The sequence below is a fragment of the Podarcis cretensis genome (assembly GCF_951804945.1).
Source record: "Podarcis cretensis genome assembly, chromosome: 14".
In the NCBI taxonomy this organism is placed as follows: domain Eukaryota; kingdom Metazoa; phylum Chordata; class Lepidosauria; order Squamata; family Lacertidae; genus Podarcis; species Podarcis cretensis.
Window position 1 is genome coordinate 49,540,944 of NC_137183.1, and position 24,025 is coordinate 49,564,968.

Sequence of the window (24,025 nt, forward strand, 5' to 3'; positions counted from 1 at the left end):
CTGCCCAGCTGTTCTGCAGTCTGCTTCTTCATTGGGGAGGGAATTCTGAGCTTTTCAGGAGACACAGTGGTACCCCTTGTTGGCTGTCAACTACATGAAAAGTTAGAAGCACTCCACACCCCTACAAATCGGCCTGGGTTAAAAATAGCTGCAGCCACCCTTTATTTCCTCTGTTGGTGTGGAAAGGAAAATTGTGATTCTTTGCCTGTTACAATCATGGCACAGGTGCAAAGCTGGAAAATTTAAATAGGAACAAACCTTAACTAACAAGAGTACTAAATCATCTCTGGAAATGCCTTGCACTCGGTTTTAAGATGTGAGCTGTTTTGTGGGGGCCATGTGTGGTACCTTGGCCAGCTCCCTCCTTCTCCCGAGGGCTCCTCCATCTTGAAACAAACTTCCTTGCACACAGAAAGCTAGCATGTCAAGGAAAAGTCTTGGCCAGTAGCCTGACATATCCATTTTCTCTGTTCACGGAGGGGAACTTTGGCCACCTGAAGCAGCCTCCTTCACATTGTTTCCTGGTCTTATTATCTGTTTTGTCTGCTGGTTATCTGCCTTCTGAAGGTGGAGAATGTCCTTTGTAGGAGCCTAGATTTGGAGAAGCCAGTCCCACTTTCATTTAACAGCTGAGCGTCTTATGGAGAGAGATTCTGCTCAGGGATGGGCTTGGAGCCCCAGGAAGCCTCTCCCTTTGTATACATTATGCAAGAATGCATTGAACACGCTTCCTAAACCACAGCATGCATGCTAATCCTGATTTTCCCGAGATGCCCAGCTGCCAAAGGAGTGTCAATGTGTTCCAGGTCATCCTTTTACTCCAAATGGAGCGCCAGTAAAGCTCGGGCTGGCGCAGGCCCCCACATAGGCCCAAGAACCGTATCTAGAAATGTGCTGCCCTGGGGAGAGGCTCCTCTGCACAGTGCAGACGTTCTGCTCTCTCTGAGTAGACCCTCTTCCCTCTTCTTGGGCCTTTCACCACTGGTCAGTTACTTGCCCCATCTCTATGGGTTCCATTCATGCTGTGAAATAAGAGTCCAATCAGTGTCAGAGCCAACCAATTTTTAGACAGCACACCAGTGCTAATTGGGTCCTCTAATCAGGGTTTAAATTTGTTCATTAGCCTACAATTTTTGTAGGTTCAACTACCTATGTAATTGAAATGAATGCAAAAGATGGAACTGACCCACTTCCTGTATAATTGCTTTATAACTACAAGGCACCAATTTAAGTCAACTCCTTTTGCTTTTAAATGCCTCACTGTCTGCTTTAGTCTACTCGTTCTGATCGTCAGACATTGGAGGGGCAGAGGATTCCTTCAAGTAGTGCATCTCTTTTTAGAAGGAATATTTTTAGGGTGTCTTTTCAGTAGGTAGGAGACCTCCGGGCGGATTCACTTCCCAAGCAGAAAGCCACAAATCCCCAAATGGGGGGCAGGGGCAGTTCAGTGTCGAAAGCCAGCTACAGCTCCAGAATGTCCATGTTGTCCAGCTCACTGCGGAGATGGTCAACGTATTGGTTAATTTCCAACACACGACTTCGGTTTCTTTGAATTTCAGTCTTGTGAACCTGCAGGGATTGAAACAGTTGGTCCAGTTCACACTTAGTGCCAAGCTGTAGTTTGTTTAACAAACCTGTTTAACAAACTACAAGTTAGCCATAGATTGCCCCACAGACGGTCAAACAAATCATGGCTTGTTTCTGCAAAGTGTTTTGGGTTTTTTGGGTTTTTTTCCCTAGCTGTGCTTGCCTCGTGCCTTTGTAGCTTGTTGAGTGCCGGGGGGGGGGGGGGGAGGGATGGTAAAACAAACCATGGTTAAGGAAGGATGTTGGGTTGGCACATAACGCCAAGCCATGGTTAAAACAAACCCAGGTTCATAAGCCGACAAAAACCAGGGTTTTCATATCATGGTTTGTTGGCTGTAAACAAACTATAGTTCAGCTGCTGGGCAAGGTTAAACCATGGCCTAGCATTCTACTGTATGTGAACCAGATTGTGTGCAGGACCTCGAAGGGGATTTCAGTGCTTGTCCATTCAAGGCAAATGCTTGAAACCTGAAGAGCCAAATCACTAAGATGTGACTTCCCTCACTATCTTAGTTCCTCCCTGTGGGTAGCTAGGTACTTTTAGGCCCTAAATTTAATGGATGCACAGCACTGCCCGCCCACTCCCATGCTTTAGATGGCCAAGTGTATTATTTTACTGTTACCATTTCTCTTCCCCCTCCCCCCTCCCCCCGCTTTACAACTGCTGCTACGTTCCTGCTGTGTGGTGTTTTTTGTGGGGGTTTTTTAGTTTCCAACCCTGATTTAAGAACACAGTGGCTTTGCATTTAAAACTTAAACCATAGCCTCATCATGCCTAAAGGAATAAAATAGGGTTTACATCCACTGCCCTGATGTGAATTTGGTAATAAAAGCACCATTTTGGTGCAGAACGTAAAATATTTTAAAATAATAAAATGAGAATCTGAAACCATGCACATAACTGGATGACCAGCTGGCCACTGATTTACAACATTTTCTGTAATAAGAAGGAAAGGATCCCTAAGGCAACCCCTGGTAAGGCCCAGTTTATTCATGCCGGCCCTGTTTGCCACTGCCCCCATCACCTGCCACTCTTTGAGTGACCCTTTTTTGGGAGGGTGGCCTGAGCTGCAGGACTCTAGACATTGGCCCTGAGGTCCAGTCCTAGCTGCACCGCTGCAGCCAACCCCACCCAACAGTGACAAAGCATGGGTTACCAGTGCCCAGGGCCACACAGAGGGCTGGGAGGGAAGGAAATGGACTGAGTATGCATGCACATTCAATTGTCTTAACAACGTCCCCATCACCCAGAAGATTGCAAATGCAGGGATAAGAAAAAAAGAGTTGTCGTCTGGAGAGGTCACTTCCTGGTTTGTATAGAGAAGCCGTTTTCAACAGAGTTGAAATTTGTGCCCCTAACAATTTTGCACCCGGGGCAACTGCCCCGACCCCCCCTCCCCAATATGCCACTGTTAACAATAAGATGAAAGTGCTCATGTCCTTAATGCTGGTTATTTCCTTCTGTGAGAAGGCCTCCTGCAGAGGGACAATGGGACTCTTCACTTACCTTTTCAACCAGTGTGGAAGCCCAGCCATTGGCTTTAGTGATAATTTCGTCTTCTCGGTTGTCAATCTTCAGGAGGTGAATGTCGTGAGAGGCGTTGACAGCGTTGACAATGGTGTCTTTGTCCACAAAAAGCTAGGAAGGAAAACAGGTGAGAGGCCATTTTTGGGGGGCTGTAGACAAACCACCATCCCAGGAAGGGTCATCTCTTACTGATGAGTCACACCAAGAGTGTTTTGCCTGTTCTGGTCTTAATGACGAAAGGGGAGGAGGATCTCACCATACGAACGTCATCCGGCATCTCCTCATCAAACTCGCTCTTCACTATTTTCTCCAGTGTGTTGACAGATATCTCCAGGAGCTTCTCGTGATGCTGGTTTTCTAGATCCCGGCACTGAGCCATCGTAGGAGAAAAGGTTAAGAAGCAAAGAACAGTGATGCCTCTCAGCAACTCTTTCCTATTGCCCAGTGTTTGAACAAAAGGAGGCAGGGAAGGCTGGCCAAGAGGATGGAAACTAAGGCCGTGCACACATTGCCAGCTTAAAAAACACTTCTCTCAATTCGGATCTAAGCTGGTTTGGGGGAAGAACGCAGTGGCTGGATCTACACTCACTTTTTAAACGTCATTTGAACGATATTAAACATGTTCTAAAATGGCAAGATACTTGGTTTCTCCTCTGCTTCCTTTTCTGCAAGGTCTACCTGGTTTCTGGAAGGGGATAGCTCTGCAGCACTCTATGGTATCTGTCAGGGACTCAGCGGGAGCGCAGGGAGGAGAGGAGATGGAGAGCGAGGGGGAGCAATCCGAGGGCAGCGTAGGAGAAGATGACAGCAGCCCGATAGATTCCATGAGCCTCTCCAGCGAATCGGAAGATTCACAGAAGGGGGCGCCGATGGGCAGGGCAAGGGGCGACCCAAGGGGGACACCCCAGAAGCAAGGGGCCAGCGGGGACTCCCAGAGCAGCAGTTGGAAATCAGGATCAGCTTCCCCACCAGAGCGTAGTGGGGGGGGAGGAGTCCCAGGTATGAGAGCCCACATATGCACCACCAGCGAGAGAAGATGAGTCAGGGTTGGCCACGCCTCCATCGGAGAGCGAGGGAACGGTCAAGAGGAAAGTTGCAGGCCGGGCGCGCGCGCCAAGTTCAAATGTACAGGCGAGCGGCACAGAAGGTAGCCCGGATAGGGAACCAGGTCCTAAAGCCCGCCGGAAGGAGGGGGAAGAATCATCAGGGTCAGCGTCAGAGGAGTCCAGGAAGGATGAAACCCTAGCGGGCAGGAGGGCCCAGAGGAGAAAGGAACTTAGGAAGAGGTGGAGCAAAGCGAGAGTCTTAAACTGGTGTGGAAGGGGCGGAGACTCAGACGGGACTTCGCCGGTCTAAGGTCGAGACGTAGAGCTGCGCGCTGCGGCTTTAAAATGGAAACTGAACCTCAATAAAGACTTTTGTACATAACTACAGCCTAGCGTTGGTCCTCTGTGAGCTGGGACCTGGAGGCAGCTCTGACAGTATCACATTTTAATAACGCATTATTAACATTTAAGAAGAACATCACGTGGCTATATGGTTATCATGGAACCATTTTAAAACTCATTTTTAGCGTTAAAAACCATGAGTGTAATCCATTCAGTATTTCGTAAAGTGTGACAGGGTAGGTCCAGGAGAGACAAGGACCATGACTGACATCGTGAGTGCACTGATTCCCAAACCAGTGGTGGGAGCACACTGGATGCGGAGCACATGGGAATGTGCACCCAGCCTCAGTTTGTGCTCATTGTGGCAGCAAGGACTCAGCCCTTCATGGCCCAACAAAGGTCCTTGAGTTAAATACACTCCCCAGGGATGCTGCTTGGACACCCCAGCCCCAGTTTCCAAACTTCTTGTACTTCTGATTGGCAGGAGTGGTCCCGTGGCAACAGAACTTCCTTTATGGGGTGGAAGTGTAGAGGCTCACCACCCTTGCTTCTCAGGGTTGTCCTCCAGGAAAGCAAAAATGCTAGCCCAGGATTTTAGGTGGAAATGCCGCTATTACATTGAGTATTATACCGCAGCAGCTCTTCAGATAGGTCTTGGCACAAAGAGTGAATGGAGAGGAAAGCCCTGCGGTTCTTAGGGGCCTGAGAAATGCTTCCAAAACTGAAATCAATCCCGGCCCTACCGCACAGTAATGAGAAGCAATCGAATGCCGTACAGTGTGGAGAAGCCAGCTCTGTTGATCAGAAGCAAAGCACCCGCCACAATTTGCAGCTCTGTGCAAGTGACAGCAAAAGGATATATTCCTTGTTCGTTTTCTATAAAGTTCGACACCAGGTCAGCGATGTTCCTTTCGAAATCCTTTATCACTTCCTTAGCAAGAAAAGAAAAGGGGTGGGAAATTAGAGGGCAAAACTGAGTTCGACTCAAAACAGTTTGACTCCCACAAGTTTTAGAAATCGGGCCTGAAACACACAGGAGAATCTACATTCCTGTCATTTTTGCTGACTATTTTATTTATTTATTTTTATTAACGTAGTTAACCAAATATAAATAGAGATAACGCTTTAATATAAGAAAAACTTACAGCGGTTTGCAAAAACAGAAAAGCATTAAGGTTCTCAGCAAAAAACCAGGTTGCAGCAGGCATTTAAAAACATTCAAAAGATGGTTAGAATCAGCTAAAAAGACATAAAACACATGTGACTTCCACATGTCTGGAGAGGCTCAAACAAAAATGTTTTAAGTAGACTCCAAAAAGAATATGGTGAAGGCACCTGCCTGAAGTCAACCAGCAGGAAGTTCCAAAGCTGTGACCACACCAAAACATCGATTTCTTACAAGTGTGGAACAGGTATTATGTGACACCTTTAACAGTGCCCAGTGGCGTAGCATGGGGGGTGCAGGGGGGGCCGGCTGCACCGGGCGCAACATGGGCGGGGGGTGCGCTCACACTAGCAGCTCTCTGCCCCTACTAAAATCCACGGGTTAGGGAGCCCGCGCTCGCTCGGCTTGGCGAGGAGGTCGCGGAAGGGGGAGAGCGAAGCCTTTTGCTGCGGGCAAAAAAAGGAGAGGAAGCCGGGCGGGCGGGCTGGCTGGCTGGCTGGCTGGCGGGGGTCTGGCTGCGCCTGCTGCTGCCATTGCCACTGCTGCCGGGCTTTGACAGCTTGGCGAAGCGGAGGGAGAGGAGCTTTATGGTAATTGCGGCTCTCTCTCCACTGGCCTTCTGGGTAGTGAGCCGAGCCGAGCAGGGAGTCTGGCGAGGGGGCGGGAAGAGACTTTCCCCCCTTTTTTCCACCTCGCCTGGTCAAAAAGGAGAGCAGAGTCTCCTCAGGGCGCCCTCAGGCAGGGCAGGGCAAGGCAAGCAGAGCGAGGAGGAGAGAGAGGGGAGGGGGGGGAAGCAGCCAAGAAACGCCTCGGTGTGGAGGGGGAATCAATTAAGGAGAGAAAGCGAAAAGCCTTGGAGAAAGGGAAAAAAGGAAAGAAAAGAGGCAGCTCCGGGAGAGCGCGGGGGAAAGAGAAGCCTCGCTGCTGCTGCTTGGGAGAGTAAATTACTGTACTTGCCTTGCCCCGGGTTAGGGGGCGCAAATTACTTGCCTTGCCCCGGGTGCTGACAACCCACGCTACGCCGCTGACAGTGCCAGTTCCGCAGATCCAAGTGGTTGAGGAGGTACGTATGGGGGAAAGTGATCCTGCAAGTAAACTCCTCCCACACTATTAATGGCTTTTTGCACTAACAGCAACACCTTGAACTTGGGCTGGGATCAAATGGGCAAAACCAGTGCAGGTCTCACTCCTGCTAGCAACCACGCTAACTGCAGCTTCTGATCCAGCACAGGGAGTGCCCTGCAGTAATACAGCTTTGGAGTCCCCAACACCTGAACGCCCAGCTCTGCCAGGTTCATACCTCCAGCTGATCAACCAGCAGCATCTCCTCAGTCATCAGCATGTCCGAGAGCTTTGTGATTTCAAAGTTGTATTCAGCCAGTTTGATCTCTATAGCTTGGTTGTCGCTGAGGTTCTGAATAGTATCTATCACCTGTGTGCTCAGCAAGAGAAAGAAGGTTAGCGGCTGTTGCCCCGTGGCAGAAATAATTTATTTTATTCATTATTGGTGGTGGTGGTGGTGATACTCTGGTGCACACAATGGGAATGTGAAGCAGTGACTAAGTTGTTAGAATTCCTGCTCCGTGATTGCAGTCATAGAATTGTTGTCTTTCACATGACGGTGTATGTTTTGAAGTGGGAAGTGACGGAGACAGGACGTTTGTGTTACTGTGTTTCCGTGAAGTGGGACTACTGCCATTGTTCATTTTTCTCTTTGCTGTCGGATGCTTGAGAGAGAGGGAGCCATGTTGCAGTGCTCCGTGTGTATTTATATGTAAATAAAGTAGATTAGCCAAAATGTTGAGTTGCTGAGGTCTGTGACGCAAGCTGCAAAGACTCTGTGGATCCCTAAGCGTGCCGGTGTCGGTTGGCGTCGGTCGCTGTGATGTTCGGGCTGAAGAAAGCTTTTGAAGCTCCCCAATGATCGACCAGGAGGGAGAGAACATGCCAGTCGGGCATGTGTCTCTGCCAGGGTCCTACTCGAGTGTAGGCCGAGCTCCTGACAAAAGTTCCCACAGGGATTTTCAAACTGTATTCTATGAAAGACAGACGGTCCTTCTGAAGCTTATAAAGAGTTCCTCAATGTGACCATGGGCCTGGGAAGGGTTTCTACACAAGTCACAAGGCCTCTTCAGGCTCCCACTTAGCGTACATCTCACGTGTGCAGGGGCCCGGAACGTGACCCCTGGGGTATAGTGTGCTTTGACTGACTGAAATCTAGCTAAAAGTGTTTAGGATTAGGTACAATTGAAAACAAAATACATCAATTTAAACAGTTTGCTGCCTTGGTTTAAGTCAGCACCTGATGGTACTCTCAGGGTGTGATCCTTTGCACAGTCACGGGGAAACAGTTACTAACGACATTCTATCCTGTCTCCCCAATGTCCCCCAGCAGTTCAGCATGGTATACATGACCCCCCATTAAGTCCTCACAACAATCCTGTGAGGTAGGTCAAGCATAGCGAGAAGGATGAAGAAGTAACATCCCATCTTGAGGATGTAGCTTCCTCATCAGACTGTGGGGCTGACTCCCTGGTCGCTTTGCCTGCCCGAGAGGTTTAAGCCCTTGCTACAGTATTGACCAGGGACGCGGGTGGCGCTGTAGTCTGAACCACAGAGCCTAGGGCTTGCCGATCGGAAGGTCGGAAGTTCAAATCCCCGTGACGGGGTGAGCTCCCGTAGTTTGGTCCAGCTCCTGCCCACCTAGCAGTTCGAAAGCATGTCAAAGTGCAAGTAGGTAAATAGGTACTGCTCCTGCGGGAAGGTAAACAGTGTTTCCGTGCGCTGCTCTGGTTCTCCAGAAGCAGCTTAGTCATGCTGGCCACATGACCCGGAAGCTGTCTGTGGACAAATGCCGGCTCCCTCGGCCTATAGAGCAAGATGAGCGCGAAACCCCAGTGTCGTCCGCGACTGGATCTAACGGTAAGGGGTACCTTTACCTTTACAGTATTGACCTGTAAAAAATCAGAACTAAATGGCTGCGGTGGAGCGATCCCGGTTTTCATCAAAGATGGCCCGGTTTTGTAATCACTTAAAGTGGCAAACCTATGGTCCTCCGGAGGTTGTGGGACTCCAACTCCCATCATCCGCCTTGTGCTCAATGGGGCTGATGGAAGTTGTGAGTCCAGCTGCAGTCCCCATCCCTGGCCCAAGGTCCCTCGTGTACCCCATGATTCTTCTCTTCAAAGTCGTGCAAGAGTTTGGAACAGTGCTGGTGGTTCTCTTCCAGGGCTTCGTTGAGGCACTCATAGAAGAGGGCGACCTCGGCTTCTCGCTTCTCATATTGCTTCAGGCCGTACTCAAACAGGTTCTCGCAAATGGCCACAAATTTAGTCTTGTATGTGAAGTTGGAGTCAAGGAGAGAACTGAGTTGTGTTTGAAAAGGAAAGAAAAAAGGCTTGTGTCTACTTCCACTGTCTTGTTTGGGCTGTTGCCTCCTGTTGTTGGAGATCACTATGACTCACAGTAGCCCTCATAACAAGCAAGAAACCCCACTCCAGAGAACATCCCATTCTCAAGGTTTATCACCAGTTCTGTCCCAAAGGAGAAAGGATGTATCTCAAAAATTTACAAAACTTGTTACTGGCGTGGGAGACCAAAGATGAAATGGCAAAGGTGACAATAACAAAATGGGCCATAGATATTGGTTACAACGTAGAATTGTCCGCATGGGAAAAATTATGAGCCGAAACCATGAATTTCTCTGTCTGTTATCTTATTAAGGAAAACCTACAAAAGATGACGTACTTGACACTCAGCACATTAGTGAAAAAGTATTTAAAAGGGTCTAATTTATGCTGGAAATGCCACAAGGTGGAGGGAACCCCGATTCATAAGTGGAAGTCGTGTAAATACACTAGGGAGTATTGGGAAATGTTCCGCACAGAATTTTTAAAAAGATTCTAAAACTCACATTTCCCCAAAAAAACAGAGGCCTTTCTATTAGGGATAATAGGTAATGCCATTCCAAAAAAGGCACCCAATATCTTTCTGTATGCAGCCACTTCAGCTAGAATAGTATATGCGAAAGAAGAGATACTCACTAAGGAAATTTGGTAGAACAAATTGATAGTAACCATAGAATTAGTAACCATGATCGTGAAACTAAAGAATAAGGATTAGTTAAAGATAAGAGAAGAGTGGAGGTGTTTGGGAGATTATCTTACAGGGTACGAAATACAATTTAACCTACAAGGAGGGGTTAACAGTGGGACGCAGGTGGCGCTGTGGGTTAAAGCCTCAGCGCCTAGGACTTGCCGATCGAAAGGTCAGCGGTTCGAATCCCTGCGGCGGGGTGCGCTCCCGCTGCTCGGTCCCAGCGCCTGCCAACCTAGCAGCTCGAAAGCACCTCCGGGTGCAAGTAGATAAATAGGGACCGCTTACCGGCGGGAAGGTAAACGGCGTTTCCGTGTGCGGCTCTGGCTCGCCAGAGCAGCGATGTCACGCTGGCCACGTGACCCGGAAGTGTCTCCGGACAGCGCTGGCCCCTGGCCTCTTAAGTGAGATGGGCGCACAACCCCAGAGTCTGTCAAGACTGGCCCGTACGGGCAGGGGTACCTTTACCTTTACCTTAGGGGTTAACATATGAGCAGCAGATAACATCAAAAAAGGAAGACTTGAAATGATAATAGGATGATCAGGATGTGCAGCAGATCAAGATTCCCCTAGCGTGCCACAGAGAGATGGATTGGGAAGTCTTAGGAAAAGAAATGAGTGATGGATACTGTATGATGTGTGTATAAAACTGTTAAAATTTAAAAAAAAGAAGTTGTGTGGTTGTTGTTTTTTAAAAAGGATATATCTCCAGTAGCTCTGGCACTCCAGGGAGGTAGAGCAGTTTGGCTGCTTCGGGATCGTCTGCAAACATGCTGTCAAAGAGGAAGCTTCCGTTCAGATACTCCACATAAGCGCGCTGGAGAGCGAAGCAAGGAGGCAGAAGGGAAAGAACAGGAGTGAGCTGGCAGTCCATCGCACCAAGCAAGCCAGAGTTAACTCTTCATTAGCACAGGTGTGTCAGGCCTAATGAGCGCAGCAACTCAGATCTTGCCCCCATGAAGTGGTTGCCACGACTAAAGGTCCCTGTCTCCCCACAAGAGTCTAGGTTCCCTTCTCTCCAGGGCTTTCCCACAGCAATCGGAGACTGCACATGCATGAAGGAAACCTCTCTTTCACACTTTTCATGCCTCTTCTGGTTCTGGGAGGGGAGCTTGTCACAGCAGAAGAGGGAGACACCCGTGACTCTTCCCCAGCCTGACTCATCTCTGCCTCTTGGTCTCTCTCCTTTCCTGCTTCAGCTTCTGTCTCTGATTCTGGGCTTCTCTCTGTCATAGACTCTCCCTGCTCACTAAGCTCTGTTACCTCTTCAGCTTCTGACACCTCCTACGCCCTGTCTTCTACCTTTGACCACTCCATGGACTCTGGGTCTTCTTCCCTTGGGGGTTCCCCAGCTGGTTCCTCCCACCATTCCTCTGCATCCAACCAGTCAATGACAGGGAATCAAAAAAAGATAGTTGCCCAAAGGAAATGGGGAGAATCTTATGCCTTAAATTCAGATGGTTCTGTGAGATGCTAAGAAGAAGAATGAAAGGGCCGGGGTCCCTTAAAATAAATAGCAGGCCAGTTAACACAACGAAGAAATGCATATTGTGGAATATTTACGAAAAGAACCACCTGTTTTCAAAAAATAACAAAATTAACAATGTATTCTTTCACAGTTCATCAACCCTCAGCAGAGCATATTGACCTTGAGAGATGGTCATTTGAGGACAAGAGAGCCAATGCGGTACAGTGATACCTCGGGTTAAGTACTTAATTCGTTCTGGAGGTCTGTTCTTAACCTGAAACTGTTCTTAACCTGAAGCACCACTTTAGCTAATGTGGCTTCCTGCTGCCGCTGCACCGCCGGAGCACGATTTCTGTTCTCATCCTGAAGCAAAGTTCTTAACCTGAAGCACTATTTCTGGGTTAGCGGAGTCTGTAACCTGAAGCGTATATAACCTGAAGCACATGTAACCAGAGGTACCACTGTATAGTGGTTAGAGTGTCCATCTAGCAGCTGGGAGACCAGGGTTCAAATCCCCACTCGACCATGAAGCTCACTGGGTGACTTTGGGTCAGTACAGTAGCTGCCTCTCAGCCTAACCTACTTCACAAGGCTGCTGTGGGTTAAAAATTGGGGGGTGGAGGGAGAACTATGTATGCCACCTTGAGCTCCCTGGAGGAAAAGTGAGAGGCAATATGAGACAAACATACATACATAGGTACAGTGGTGCCCCGCAAGACGAACGCCTCGCAAGACGGAAAACCCGCTAGACGAAAGGGTTTTCCGTTTTGGAGGCGCTTCGCAAAACCAATTTCCCTATGGGCTTGCTTCGCAAGACGAAAATGTCTTGCGAGTTCCTGCGGGTTTTTCCCCCTCCCCCCCCTTTCTAAGCCGCTAAGCCGCTTATCAGCTGATCCGCTGATAAGCCGCTTATCAGCTGATCCGCTGATAAGCCGCTTATCAGCTGATCGCTAAAAGCCGCTAAACCGCTAATAGCGCTAATCCGCTAAGCTGTCAATGGGCTTGCTTCGCAAGACGAAAAAACCGCTATACGAAGAGCCTCACGGAACGGATTAATTTTGTCTTGCGAGGCACCACTGTAAAACCAGAGGTTGGAGAGCTTCAGGTGAACAGAAGAGAAGTTCAAACGGATGTGAAGTTCAAAGAAGGCCTTTTAGATCGCTTTCTGCCCCAGCCCCTGCCACCGCAGCCCCTGCCTCTTTCCTTAAAGGGAGTCTCCAGTCCTTGAACCGCACACTCAGTCTCTTCCATCTCCCCTCTAGGAGGTTTCTGTTCTCAGCTAAACACCTGCCCAAGTGGGGGTCAAGACATCCAGACATCTGTAAATCTCTCTACGATTCCCTCTTGCCAACTGAAATCTTGTCAACAAGGTAGAAACTGATAATATTAACAGCAAGGAGCTGAGTCCTATCAAGAATGGCTCCAAAATTACAGAACCTTTTCCTCTCTTTGGTTAGCTCTCCGGAGACAACCTCTTTCAAGCCATTAATTAATTAATTAATTGAATTTATATACCCGGAGGTCTCAGGGCAGTTCACAGAAAAGATCACATTATAGAAAATCAAAATAAAAACAACCCAATAACGCACACACCCTCCAAAAAAGAGCCACATTTTAAAAGGGTATAGGATGTCAATCAGGTCAACCAAAGGCCTGGTTAAAAAGGAACGTTTTTGCCTGGTGCCTAAAGGTGTATAATGAAGGCGCCAGGCGAACTTCCCTGGGGAGAGCATTCCACAGATGGGGAGCCACTGCAGAGAAGGCCCCGTTCTCGTGTATGAACTGTTTTGTACAAACTGTTTGGTTTAGCTTTCCACTTTGTGTCTGTAGAATCCACAACTGTTTTCTTACTGGTTTTTATTTCATATCTCAGTGTTTAGGGACCAACGCCTATTCAGGAGGCTGAAAGAGAATCCAGTATCTGTTGGGTTCTCTCAACATTCCTGCGATCTACATTCCTGCATTGCAGGGGTTTGACTACAACTCTATGATTCTACAGACGGCCCAAAAGGAACATACCTTGTGATATTCCACCTGTTTCTGTTGGGCATCCAGAACCTGCTGCTTAGCCATGGCCAGAGTTTCCCCATGTCTCATCTCCTCGATGGCATACTGGTATTTTATCAGGGCCATCTCTCGCTGGGAAAAGAAAACAGGGACAGGCAGCTGAGAATCAATGGCGTAGCAACTGATGGACTATGCGGAATTGGCATAATTGACACGCAAACTACGTGATAAGGATAACTGTGACTTTAAAGATGAATGGGAACCTTTTACGAAATATTTGAAGAGGCAACAAAACGAACTGGACTCTTTGGCAGGTTTTGAATAAACATTCACAAAACTCTTTATTATAATACATAGATAGATAATTTGAGGATCTTTACAATTTTATAACATGCAGATAGAAAGATGTGTTGAGAAACCAGAGAAATGAGCTGAGGGAAGTCTGGAGTGGGAGGATGGGTTTTCTGTCTGGGGGGAGGGGGGGAAATGGAGGGGGGGACAATGTGGATGATGTGTTTTGTTAAAATTACTGTGTTGAAATTCATACTATTTTTTTTAAAGAATCAATGGCATAGCTAGCCACTCGGGTGCCTAGGGCAGTGCACACCCCCTGCACCTGGGGGCGGAGCAAGCCGCCAATGGGGGCGGGGCGAGCCAGTGCAGGGCACACTGCGCAAAGCCTCTCCACTGCCTCCCCCTCAGCTGTGGGGCAGCTGAGGGAGAGGCGGTGGGCAGACGCAAGCCCCATGCTGCCGTTTTAAGCAGTGTGGAGTCTGCAGGTATCCAAGTCACCCCGTCACTCCCAGGAGAGATGCGTGGCTCGGGCACGCTGTAGGCCCTGTGGTATGTGCCAGCCCCCACTGTGTGGCGCCCAGTGCCAGCCGCATTTCGTTGCATTTGTTGGGAGCCCAAAAAAGTTCCATGAGCCCCCATTTTTTGTTTTTTATTTTAAAAACTCATATTTTTGCCATTTTGTCACCCCCCTCAGGGATGACACCCGGGGCGGCCCGCATCCGCCACATCCCCCTTCCTTTTCTACTGCTTAAAATAAAAAGGTAAAGGTAAAGGGACCCCTGACCATTAGGTCCAGTTGTGACCGACTCTGGGGTTGCGGTGCTTGTTGTGTATTGAGTCAAAGGATTTTATATCTGTATTATTATTGTCTGTATTTGCATTAGGGTAAAGTAACTGCCTTTTGGTTCCAGAGGGTACAGCTACTATTGGTTCATTTAAGCTGCTGTATTTGGATCCTCTGTCTTATTGGTTTCCTCCAAAAGGCAGGACTGTGATTGCCTGATATTGTTCCCTCCAAAATGTATCCTTTCTAGCTAGTTCCCTGTCCCTATAAATGAAGCTCTCCCCTCCTCAGGTCTCAGTCTTGTTGCTTTAATAAAGAAGTGTTACTAGAGAACTGTCTCCAGCATATTATGTCAAGAGAGCTGAAATCACAAACCCCACGTCACAACAGTGCTCATCTCGCTTTATTGGCCGAGGGAGCTGGCATACATGACTAAGCCGCTTCTGGCAAACCAGAGCAGCACACAGAAACACCGTTTACCTTCCCACCGGTGTGGTACCTATTTATCTACTTGCACTTTGACGTGCTTTCGAACTGCTAGGTTGGCAGGAGCAGGGCCTGAGCAACGGGAGCTCACCCCGTCGCGGGGATTCGAACCACCTACTTTCTGATCGGCAAGCCGTAGGCTCTGTGGTTTAACCCACAGTGCCACCCACGTCCCTACTGCTTAGAATAAGGGCTGGCAAATCCCAAGGCAGACACCTGTGGGGAGAGGAGTGAGGAGGCAGCCTCACCAGCTTTCTGGCACTCGGGGTAGATAGGAAAGCTAAAATAGCAAGAGATAAGGGGCTGAACTTTTCCATCCTTACCGAGTTGTCATCTACCAGTCTAAAATCCAGGTACACAAGGTCGGGGAGATAAGCGGCGATGAATGCGGAATACACTTCGTTTTCGCACACTGGGTTCCCAGTGAGGTTCAACGTGCGCAGGTTTTGGAACTTCCTGAGATAGATCACCTGTGCCAAGGTGACAGAGAAATGCAGAGAGCCATGAGGACAAAATATTTATGGGAAAAATTGAGATTCTCACAAAAGATGAACAAGAGGAAAGCGAGTGTTCTTTGTTGGAAAATGTCAAACGGAGTCATTAAACATCTGCAGACTCTTAGACTTTTTACTGAATGAGAACAAGATCCTGCTGAGGTATCTCTTGTGGCTGGTGGCCCCTTGGTTCAAAATACAAATGAACCCAGAAAAATAAATTATTACATGCTGATGCACATAGCACACATTGTGACTTTTGGACAAAAAACCCTGTGTACAGTGGTACCTCGGGTTACATATGCTTCAGGTTACATACGGTTCCGGTTACAGACTCCAATAAACCAGAAATAGTACCTCAGGTTAAGAACTTTGCTTCAGGATGAGAACAGAAATCGTGCTCCGGCAGCATGAGGCCCAATTAGCTAAAGTGGTGCTTCAGGTTATGAACAGTTTCAGGTTAAGAATGGACCTCCGGAACAAATTAAGTACTTAACCCGAGGTACCACTGTACTGGTTTCTTTCTGAAAGCAAATCCATCCCAACAGATGGAACCATTAAAAGCAAGGATCTTTGCTGCACAGTTGCAGTTATGTCATAGGTTGCGAGGGAACACCCCACCCCCTGCAAGTTTCTAAACCTCATGGATATCAAGGGAAGCTAAAACAACCAAAGTTTCATCTGCTGCAAGCATCACATCTATCCAGGTTCTGTGAAGGGCATCCTTATGCAGTTTATTAGTCTAAAACTACAATCCACAGGAAAATGCATTTTTACTGTCTTACAGTGAAATCCTATGTGTGTCTACTCAGAAGTTAAAGGGATACCACAGCAGTGGAATTCACTAAGAGGAAAGATTTAATATGGAAAACAATTTTCCCCATTTCCCCTTCTCCTGTTGAGCATGAAACAGCCTCCATGTACACCCTTCCCCCCGCCTACACACACGCTTCACCAGGGGGTGGGGAGAAAGATCACCACCACAGGCGTTCACTGGGGGTTAAGGTCAACTCCTTCAACCCCTTGGAGAGGCAGTGTGGTGTTGTGGTTAGAGTGTCAGACCCAGCAGGCCAGGGTTCAAATCTCCCCTCAGCCATGAAACTCACTGGGTGACTCCCTTAGGCCAGGCACTGCCTCTCAGCCTAACCTACCTCGCAGGGATGTTGTGGGGGATAAAACGAGGAGGGGGAGAACCATGTGTGCCACTTTGAGCTCCTTGGAGGAAAAAAAGTGGGATATAAATGAAATCCATCTATCAATAAAATCCTCATTTCCTACTGTAACCAAGTGATAAGTACGGTATGTGTAATAACATCTGCCCACACTGCTGCCTCTCTGCTCTTTACTTTCTTTCCCTCTCCCTATCTACTGCTGTAATTTCTATTTTAGATCACCTCTCACCATATGAGCCTTCCTGGACCCTGCAGTCATAATCTTTTTTGTAAATAATTTTGTTGTTGTTGTTGTTGTTATTATTCATTTTCAGTTAAAGACTTTCAAAATTTATAACAAACGAGATTGAATCTTACCACATCAAAACACAAATAATAAAACCAATTATACAATCCGAATGAAATAATTTCAGGGAGGCTTCCCATGTTCTGGATGTTGGGAGAAATTTTCTCATACATTTTTCCCCCCTGCTTTCTGCTCTGTAGTTTCCCCTGCAGTCATCATCTGAGGCTGTTCTCTGTCCATGAGAAGTCCTTTGGGCTGCAACACAAGAACGGGCCATTTCTGTGGTGGCTCCCCGCTTGTGGAATGCTCCCTCCAGGGAGGTCTGCCTGGCATGTTCGGAACATGTCTTTAGGTGCCAGGCAAAATGATTCCTCTTCTCCCAGGCCTTTGGCTAACAATCTATGGCCTTTTAAGCTGTGTGTAGGGTCTTTTGCGTTTGTTTGTTATTGTGTTTTTAGATTCTTAACTGCCATATGATCTTCGAATGAAGGATGACGTAGAAATTGAATAAATAATAATAACAATAAGAATTTATGAGGTGGGTAGTAGGGAAGATTTGTCTGTGTTTTACGTTGCTTATGTAACTCTGTTAAGGCACCATGCATTGGGTGATATGAATAAAAACAGTGGGATACTTTTAAAGAAGAAAAAGGATGGACACTTGGTTCACCGTTCACAAATTTTAGCCTCTCGAAGCCCATTCTCAGCCCCTCCGGTCCCTGTTTACTGGCAGATAGTTGCCTACAAATACTGTTTGCCCCTTCTCCTTTGTTGCATCCTTTAATTACTTCTTCCTCTTTACTGCACTGTGTTATGATTAGAACAGGGTACCTAAGAGGCAATAGGGAGGTGGACAGTGCTGTTTCAGATAAACTGTAACAACTACTCCTGGCACCAGATGTTATTTGGGCCTAGTGAAGCTACTGGAATTTAATTTGTTAGGCTAGTAGTTTTCAATTTGAGTTCTGATTATGGACAGAAGACAGACTGAACACCCCCTTGGCTGATTTTGCTCTCCTTGTAAATATGCAGCTACAAACAAGCATTGGGTGTGCCCTAGGGGCATGATTTCAGTCCACACAGGAGAGTTATATTCATTTAAAATACCGATACCCAGCTTTTTTCCAATCTGCAACAAGGGGATAAAACGCTAGCCTACTGACAGTGTTGTTGAATACCGTAAAACAGTATATATCAATGTGGCTATTGCAATAAGTGCTGCAGCACATAATTCAGAATTCGTGCCAGCCATGCCCTTTTTCTGGATACTCTATTCCATAACCACCCTGTTTTCTATCCATCTTCATCACCAGTAATCATTCTGTGGCCAATGAGCACAACCAGTCTTTACTGAGCTGTTTTGCACACATCCACCCCCTTCGGGGTTTATCTTTCTAACCATCCTTTTTTGTCCTGCTGCAAACCTGTAGAGGGGTTCCTTCAGTGCTTGCTTATTCCTTCTTCTTGGGTGTAGATGGTGCTGTTTTGGCAACATAAATACTGGCACTGGGTGAATGAGTTCGCTCCGATTGTACACTGAGCACAGATGTTTTCTAGTGATTACAACAGGAGATTTACAGTAGATGAAGAAAAAAATATAAAAAATCCTGCTCCAACAGCGACTCACTAGATGGCCATGGGCATGTCACTCTCTAAGTCTCAGATCCTCGGCCATGAAATGGAAGTGACCATCTCTGCCAGAGAGGTGTTGGCGGACAAAGAGAAGTAGCAGCTTCAGCCTCCATATGTCTACTTAGAAGTAAGCACCACTGAGTTCAGAAGAGAGTAACTACCGAGCGAGTGTACACAGGATTGCCACTAGAGACTTTATATGGCTTTATTAATTAAACTCTTACATTTTCCAGAGTTTGTATGTTATTATTTCCTATAGAGAAGACTTGAAGTTCTTGCAGTGTGTCCAGATTCTCGATCTTAGAAATCCTGTTGTTGTACAGACTAAGATCTTGCAGTTTAACGAGCGCATCTAAGCCTTCAATGACTTCAATATTGTTGAAGGACAAATCTGGGGGAGCAGAAAAAGAACGTGGGAGGCAAGAGCTCTGAGAAGGAAACCATTCAAATCCTCTTAGGGAACTCTTTCCTATACATAGAATCAGTTTTTCCTCTTTGTTGGAATCAATAGGTAGGAGGTGACTTAGCCCTCCCTGGAACTTCTTGTCCCCTTTTAAGCATCATATGTGCCTCTTCTCCAAGGGGACCTGCCCTACATTTTGAGAACCACTGTTCTAACTAGAATGTTTCAAATGCATATAGCTTTCAGAAAAAAAACACATTATTTTCTATCCTGGTTCTGTTTTTCCCCCAACAGGAAATCACATATCTAGCAAATATGAGAAAGAGGGAAGACTCTGAAGAGAATGTTGTTCGGCCTTCTTCTAACAAAAGGCAAATTGATGAGGTCATTCTGCCTTTTCAAGGGGCTGGAGTGGAAACAAAGTGGAGGTCAGTTTGGCTGGGAACAAAAACCGTCTCTCATCAGGCAGTGCTACCCTAGGAATCTCAAATGCCATCTTCATTCTAGTTGCCATTTGATGGCTGGTATGGAATTATTATCTTCAGAGTTTACAGGTTCTATTTAGCTAGGCTTTACTCAGTGTGGACCTATTGAAATTAATTGCTGTTCATTAATTTCAGTGGGTCTATTCTGAGTAAACCTTAGTTGAATGCCACCCTATGACACCAGTCTCTATCCTGCACAGGCAAAATTCCTGATCAACACTCAAATAGAATTTGCGGTCAAACCCACCCAACTAATGTCAACCTGGGAGGGGAAGGGTAGCCAAGGAAGCTTTGGGACCTTGTCTGGAGTAGCATATTGGGGGCTGCTTGACACATGATACAATTCCAACATGGAAATCACTTCCAAAATACACCAGGGTGCAACCACCAGCTGGAATGAAGTGAAGGTTGCTCTTAATTCCTACACAAAAATTTCACAGCATTTGTTGTGACCCTGAATGCAACCACCTTACCCAGCCAGACCAGATTAACCAGAGTATCCAGTGCCTCGATCTTCTCAATGATGTTGTTGTCCAACTGCAATTTTGTCAGGTTCTTGAACTGCCAGAGGTTGTCAATCTTCAGGATATCTGAAGCCACAGGAAGGGAGAAGTAGAATCATGCAGGTGTTCTGGGAGGCAGTTCCCACCATATGTAGAGATAGGGAAGAAAGTTATTCAGCTTTCCTTTTAAAGCTAACCTACTTAATTCATGAGGGACGCGGGTGGCGCTGTGGGTAAAAGCCTCAGCGCCTAGGGCTTGCCGATCGGAAGGTCGGCGGTTCGAATCCCCGCGGCGGGGTGTGCTCCCGCTGCTCGGTCCCAGCGCCTGCCAACCTAGCAGTTCGAAAGCACCCCCGGGTGCAAGTAGATAAATAGGGACCGCTTACTAGCGGGAAGGTAAACGGCGTTTCCGTGTGCTGCGCTGGCTCGCCAGATGCAGCTTTGTCACGCTGGCCACGTGACCCGGAAGTGTCTCCGGACAGCGCTGGCCCCCGGCCTCTTGAGTGAGATGGGCGCACCAACCCCAGAGTCTGTCAAGACTGGCCCGTACGGGCAGGGGTACCTTTACCTTTACCTTTACTTAATTCACACTTCCCAAACCAATATGTGAAACAAAATCTGCCTATCCTATGAAACTTACACTTTTCCCAGTTTTGCAATGCAGGTCTCAAACGAAAAAAAAATGCATACCAAAAAAGTGTAAATTAGAAAAGAGTGCCCACAAAATGCATTATATTAAGGGAAACTGTGTACCAAAAATGCATTATATATGAGGAGAAATGCACACAGCAACAATGTTTTGTGCAGACTTTATTTTTAAAAAGCTCTGCACCATACTACCTGATGTGGAAATGGGGCAACCTAAACTTAAGATAGGAAATCTGAGATACTGGAATTCATGGGATTTGTCCATTCCTTGGCATAAGTGGGAGGAGCAGAGAAAAGGGAGAGCTATTGGAGAGCAGGAGACTGATAGATGGCAGAGGGTGATGAAGCTGCAGGAGCAGAGATTAGTTCAAGTATCTTCACAATCCTGCCTAAAAGCGGATGTTTAACCACTGACTGTCCACATGGCAAATCTCCATGTTGCAAGGACTTTGTAGTAAAAGAGCCTTGATCTTTTTCTTTTTTTAAAAAGTCCCTGTTTTGTATTCTGATCCTTACTTCTAAAATCAAGCTGCAGCGCCAAGACATCTTTGAAATTGATGCCCTCTTTTTTGGCCAGGAGGCCTGCTTCTTCTTGAGGTCCTTGCTCCTCGACGGCCTTCTGCAGCATCTCGTCATCGATTACATTGGGCTCTATGCTATCATACAGTCGACTCATCTTGAGAAGAAGATGTGCCCCTCAAGAATAGAACTCAAATGGATTGCCCTGGCCTGTCGCAGACACTGAAATAGAATGACACATGATGCCTCATTCACATAGTAGGAGCTTCTGGGAGCTGTCCACACCGTCGGCCCACCTACCGCACCAACATACAGTCCACCAAACTATCCACTCATCTATGCATATCCCCAGCTGGCGCCTCATTCTTCTTATATATGGAGATGGTACAGGCAGCTTTGTGTGAAGAAAGGGATAAATAATGGTGGACATGGCTGTCAGTAATGGCAAGTGAACAGAACCTCCATATTCAGCAGCACTCTACCACTAAAAATAAGGCACTGTTGACAAGCAATGAAGGAAGGCTGTTGCTTCCAGGACCCGCCCTCTGAACTTCACAACTTCTGTCAGGAATTGGCATCCTAATGCCAATTCAGTGGGGGAGCTGACCTCATCCTTGCTACTCCAGCTCTTTGCAGTTCATGCTGATTCCTTTTCAAAGTGTATGAATGGTGACAAGAGCAAGGACGACTAGCAGCCTCTGCACACTTTGTTCTCTCACTTTGGGTGGCGGTGTGGGTTGAGCCCAAAGGGTGACAGCAATTTAATGAGCAGTGGTGGCAGCAGCAAGAACCTAAGAAGAGTTTGCTGGATCAGGCCAATGGCCCATCTAGTCCAACATCCTGTTCTCACAGTGGCCAATCTGATGCCTGTGGGAAACCAGGAGAAAGAATTGAGCACAATAGCATTCTCTTGTCCTGTTGTCCCAAGCAACTGCTATTCAAATACATTACTGCCTCCAACCGCGGAGGCAGAGAGTAGCCATTGTGGCTTATAATCACTGATAGCCTTCTCCTTCATGAATTTGTCCTTTAAAGCCATCTAGATTGCTGGCCTTCACTGCCTCCAGTGGAAGCAAATTCCATAGTTTAACTATGCATTGCATGAAGAAGCACTTTCTCTTTCCTGTCCTCAATCTTCCAACATTGAGCTTCATTGGATATCCATGAGTTCTAGGGTCATGAGAGAGGCAGAAAAACTTTCTTACGTCTGCTTTCTCCATGCCACGCATAACAAACTACTGTCTTACTCACCATTTCTCTGAACTAAGAAGTCCCAAGTACTGCAACCTTGCCTCATTAGGGAGTTTCTCCATCCCCTTGATCATTTTGTTGGGCCTTTCCTGAACCTTTCCTAGGAGCTCAACAATATCCTTGTTGAGCTGAGGCAACCAGAACTGTACACAGTTTTGGAGGAGAAGGAGGTGGACCACAGTTAGCTGCCTTACACCGAGTCATGGAATGAAAGAATTGTAGAGTTGGAAGAGGCCTCAAAGGTCAAGTCCAACCCACCACAATGTAGGAAACTCAGCTAAAGAATCTATGGCAGATGGCTAGCCAAAGATTTAAAATCTGTTTTAAAATCTCCCATGGAGGAGAGGTCCATCTAGCTCAGTACTGTCTACACTGACTGGCAACAGCTCTTCAGAATTTCAGGCAGGAGTCTCTCCCAGCCTTACCTAGCTAGGGTTGCCACCTGTCCTGTATAATGCAGGATTGTCCCGTATTTCAGTGTAAAATGCTACGTCCTGTATTGATACGGTTTTTTGTCCTGTATTTCAGGTCTTCTCTCTTTCTCTCTGTCAAGCCAGGGATCCTCTCCAAATGCATGTGTTTTAAAGGGTGTGAGACCGGTCATGTATTTGAGCTTTGGGTGGCCAAGCACAGAGAGATTTACAAATTCATGTGTATCTGCATGTGCTTGCGACAAATTCCAGAGGGGCCATCCTGTGAGGATGCAATAAAGCGTAATAGATTGCTTTGAAGTCACATCAGCATCAGATTAAAATAAAATAAAATCACCCCAACCCATATTTTGCCAGAACAAAGGCGGCAAGGCTAAGAGGGTATGAATTTGCTGAACCAATTTTTAAATGGAATACAAAAAAGGGAGGTGTGAGGAAGTCAGGAAAATAAGTAAATGAATGGTAAGAAATTAAAAAGAGGGATTTTTATTTTTATGTTAAATTTTGGTTTTTGTATTTTTCTTGTGTTTTCTGTTTATAGTTCTGTAACTTTTTTCTTGTTAAAAATTTAATAAAATATCATTTAAAAAAAACAAAACACAAAGGCGGAAAGGCTACCTGGAGATGCCATCGGGGACTGAATGTGGGCCCTTCTGCTTGCAAGGCAGACGTGCTGCCACAGTCCTTCCCTACTGAGGACCTACTAAGGGAGGAGGGGGTCCACTTCAGACGCCCTCCCACCTGTCAGTCTGGAGCTGGAATGGCTCAGCTTCCCCCTCCCCCAGCTGGGCGCTGCTGGAAGCAAGATGCTGGCTTGGCTCACACAGAGGTTGAATCCAAAGTGGAACTTCGACCTGTCATTCTTACAGCTGCACCGATAGAACTTCCGCCTGTCATACAAATATGAAAGGTGTAGGACAGCAAACAACAACACGTGTCATATCTACACATCCTACCCCAGAACATCCTATGCCCACTCCCCTTCCAGAGCCACCCAAACCCCACCCAGCCCCGGATTGCTCACTTGACCAGCTCACACTGAACCCACAGCCGCCTTCCTCCAGCCTCCCCAAAGGTTAAAAGCTCGGGTTAGGCCCCGTTGCTAGGGATGCCGCGGCCGTTGCTAAGGGCAGGTCGCGCTTCTCGCGCTGGCCCACCGGGCTTCCGTCGTCACGTGTGACGCAGGTCGGCCGGCGACAGCGGCAAGCAACCTCGACTCACGTTCGCGTGTTTGTGTGTGGGGGGAAGGAACCAACCCGAACCAACTCGCCCAACCAATGACAGGGCGCATAAACAGCCATTCCCCCATCAGGATTGGCTACTCGATCCGAGCCTTCGGCGAAGGTTATCCAATAGGCCGCAAGGTTTATTAATTTTTTTTTGAGAAAGCTTTGTCCAA

The 24,025-nt window shown here is 47.2% G+C and overlaps 1 protein-coding gene across 4 annotated transcripts; it reads right to left on the reverse strand.

Annotated features, from left to right (window-relative positions):
• Positions 1-138: 138 nt before the first annotated feature.
• Positions 139-23,841, reverse strand: DRC3 (dynein regulatory complex subunit 3). Of its 4 annotated transcripts, none has more exons than XM_079953858.1 (13): positions 23,664-23,841; positions 20,942-21,166; positions 19,748-19,864; positions 18,611-18,777; positions 15,126-15,272; positions 13,251-13,370; positions 10,465-10,580; positions 8,835-9,006; positions 6,969-7,100; positions 5,364-5,434; positions 3,372-3,495; positions 3,095-3,226; positions 139-1,569 (listed from the first exon to the last, which is right to left on the reverse strand). In XM_079953858.1, exons 2-13 carry the CDS (start codon positions 21,099-21,101, stop codon positions 1,462-1,464), a joined length of 1,566 nt encoding a protein of 521 aa, XP_079809984.1. In that variant the 5' UTR covers positions 21,102-21,166; positions 23,664-23,841; the 3' UTR covers positions 139-1,461. The 4 variants fall into 4 exon arrangements, with proteins under 4 accessions (XP_079809984.1, XP_079809982.1, XP_079809981.1 ...); XM_079953856.1 differs by lacking the exon at positions 23,664-23,841 and adding an exon at positions 23,450-23,609; XM_079953855.1 differs by lacking the exon at positions 23,664-23,841 and adding an exon at positions 23,245-23,382.
• Positions 23,842-24,025: the final 184 nt, after the last annotated feature.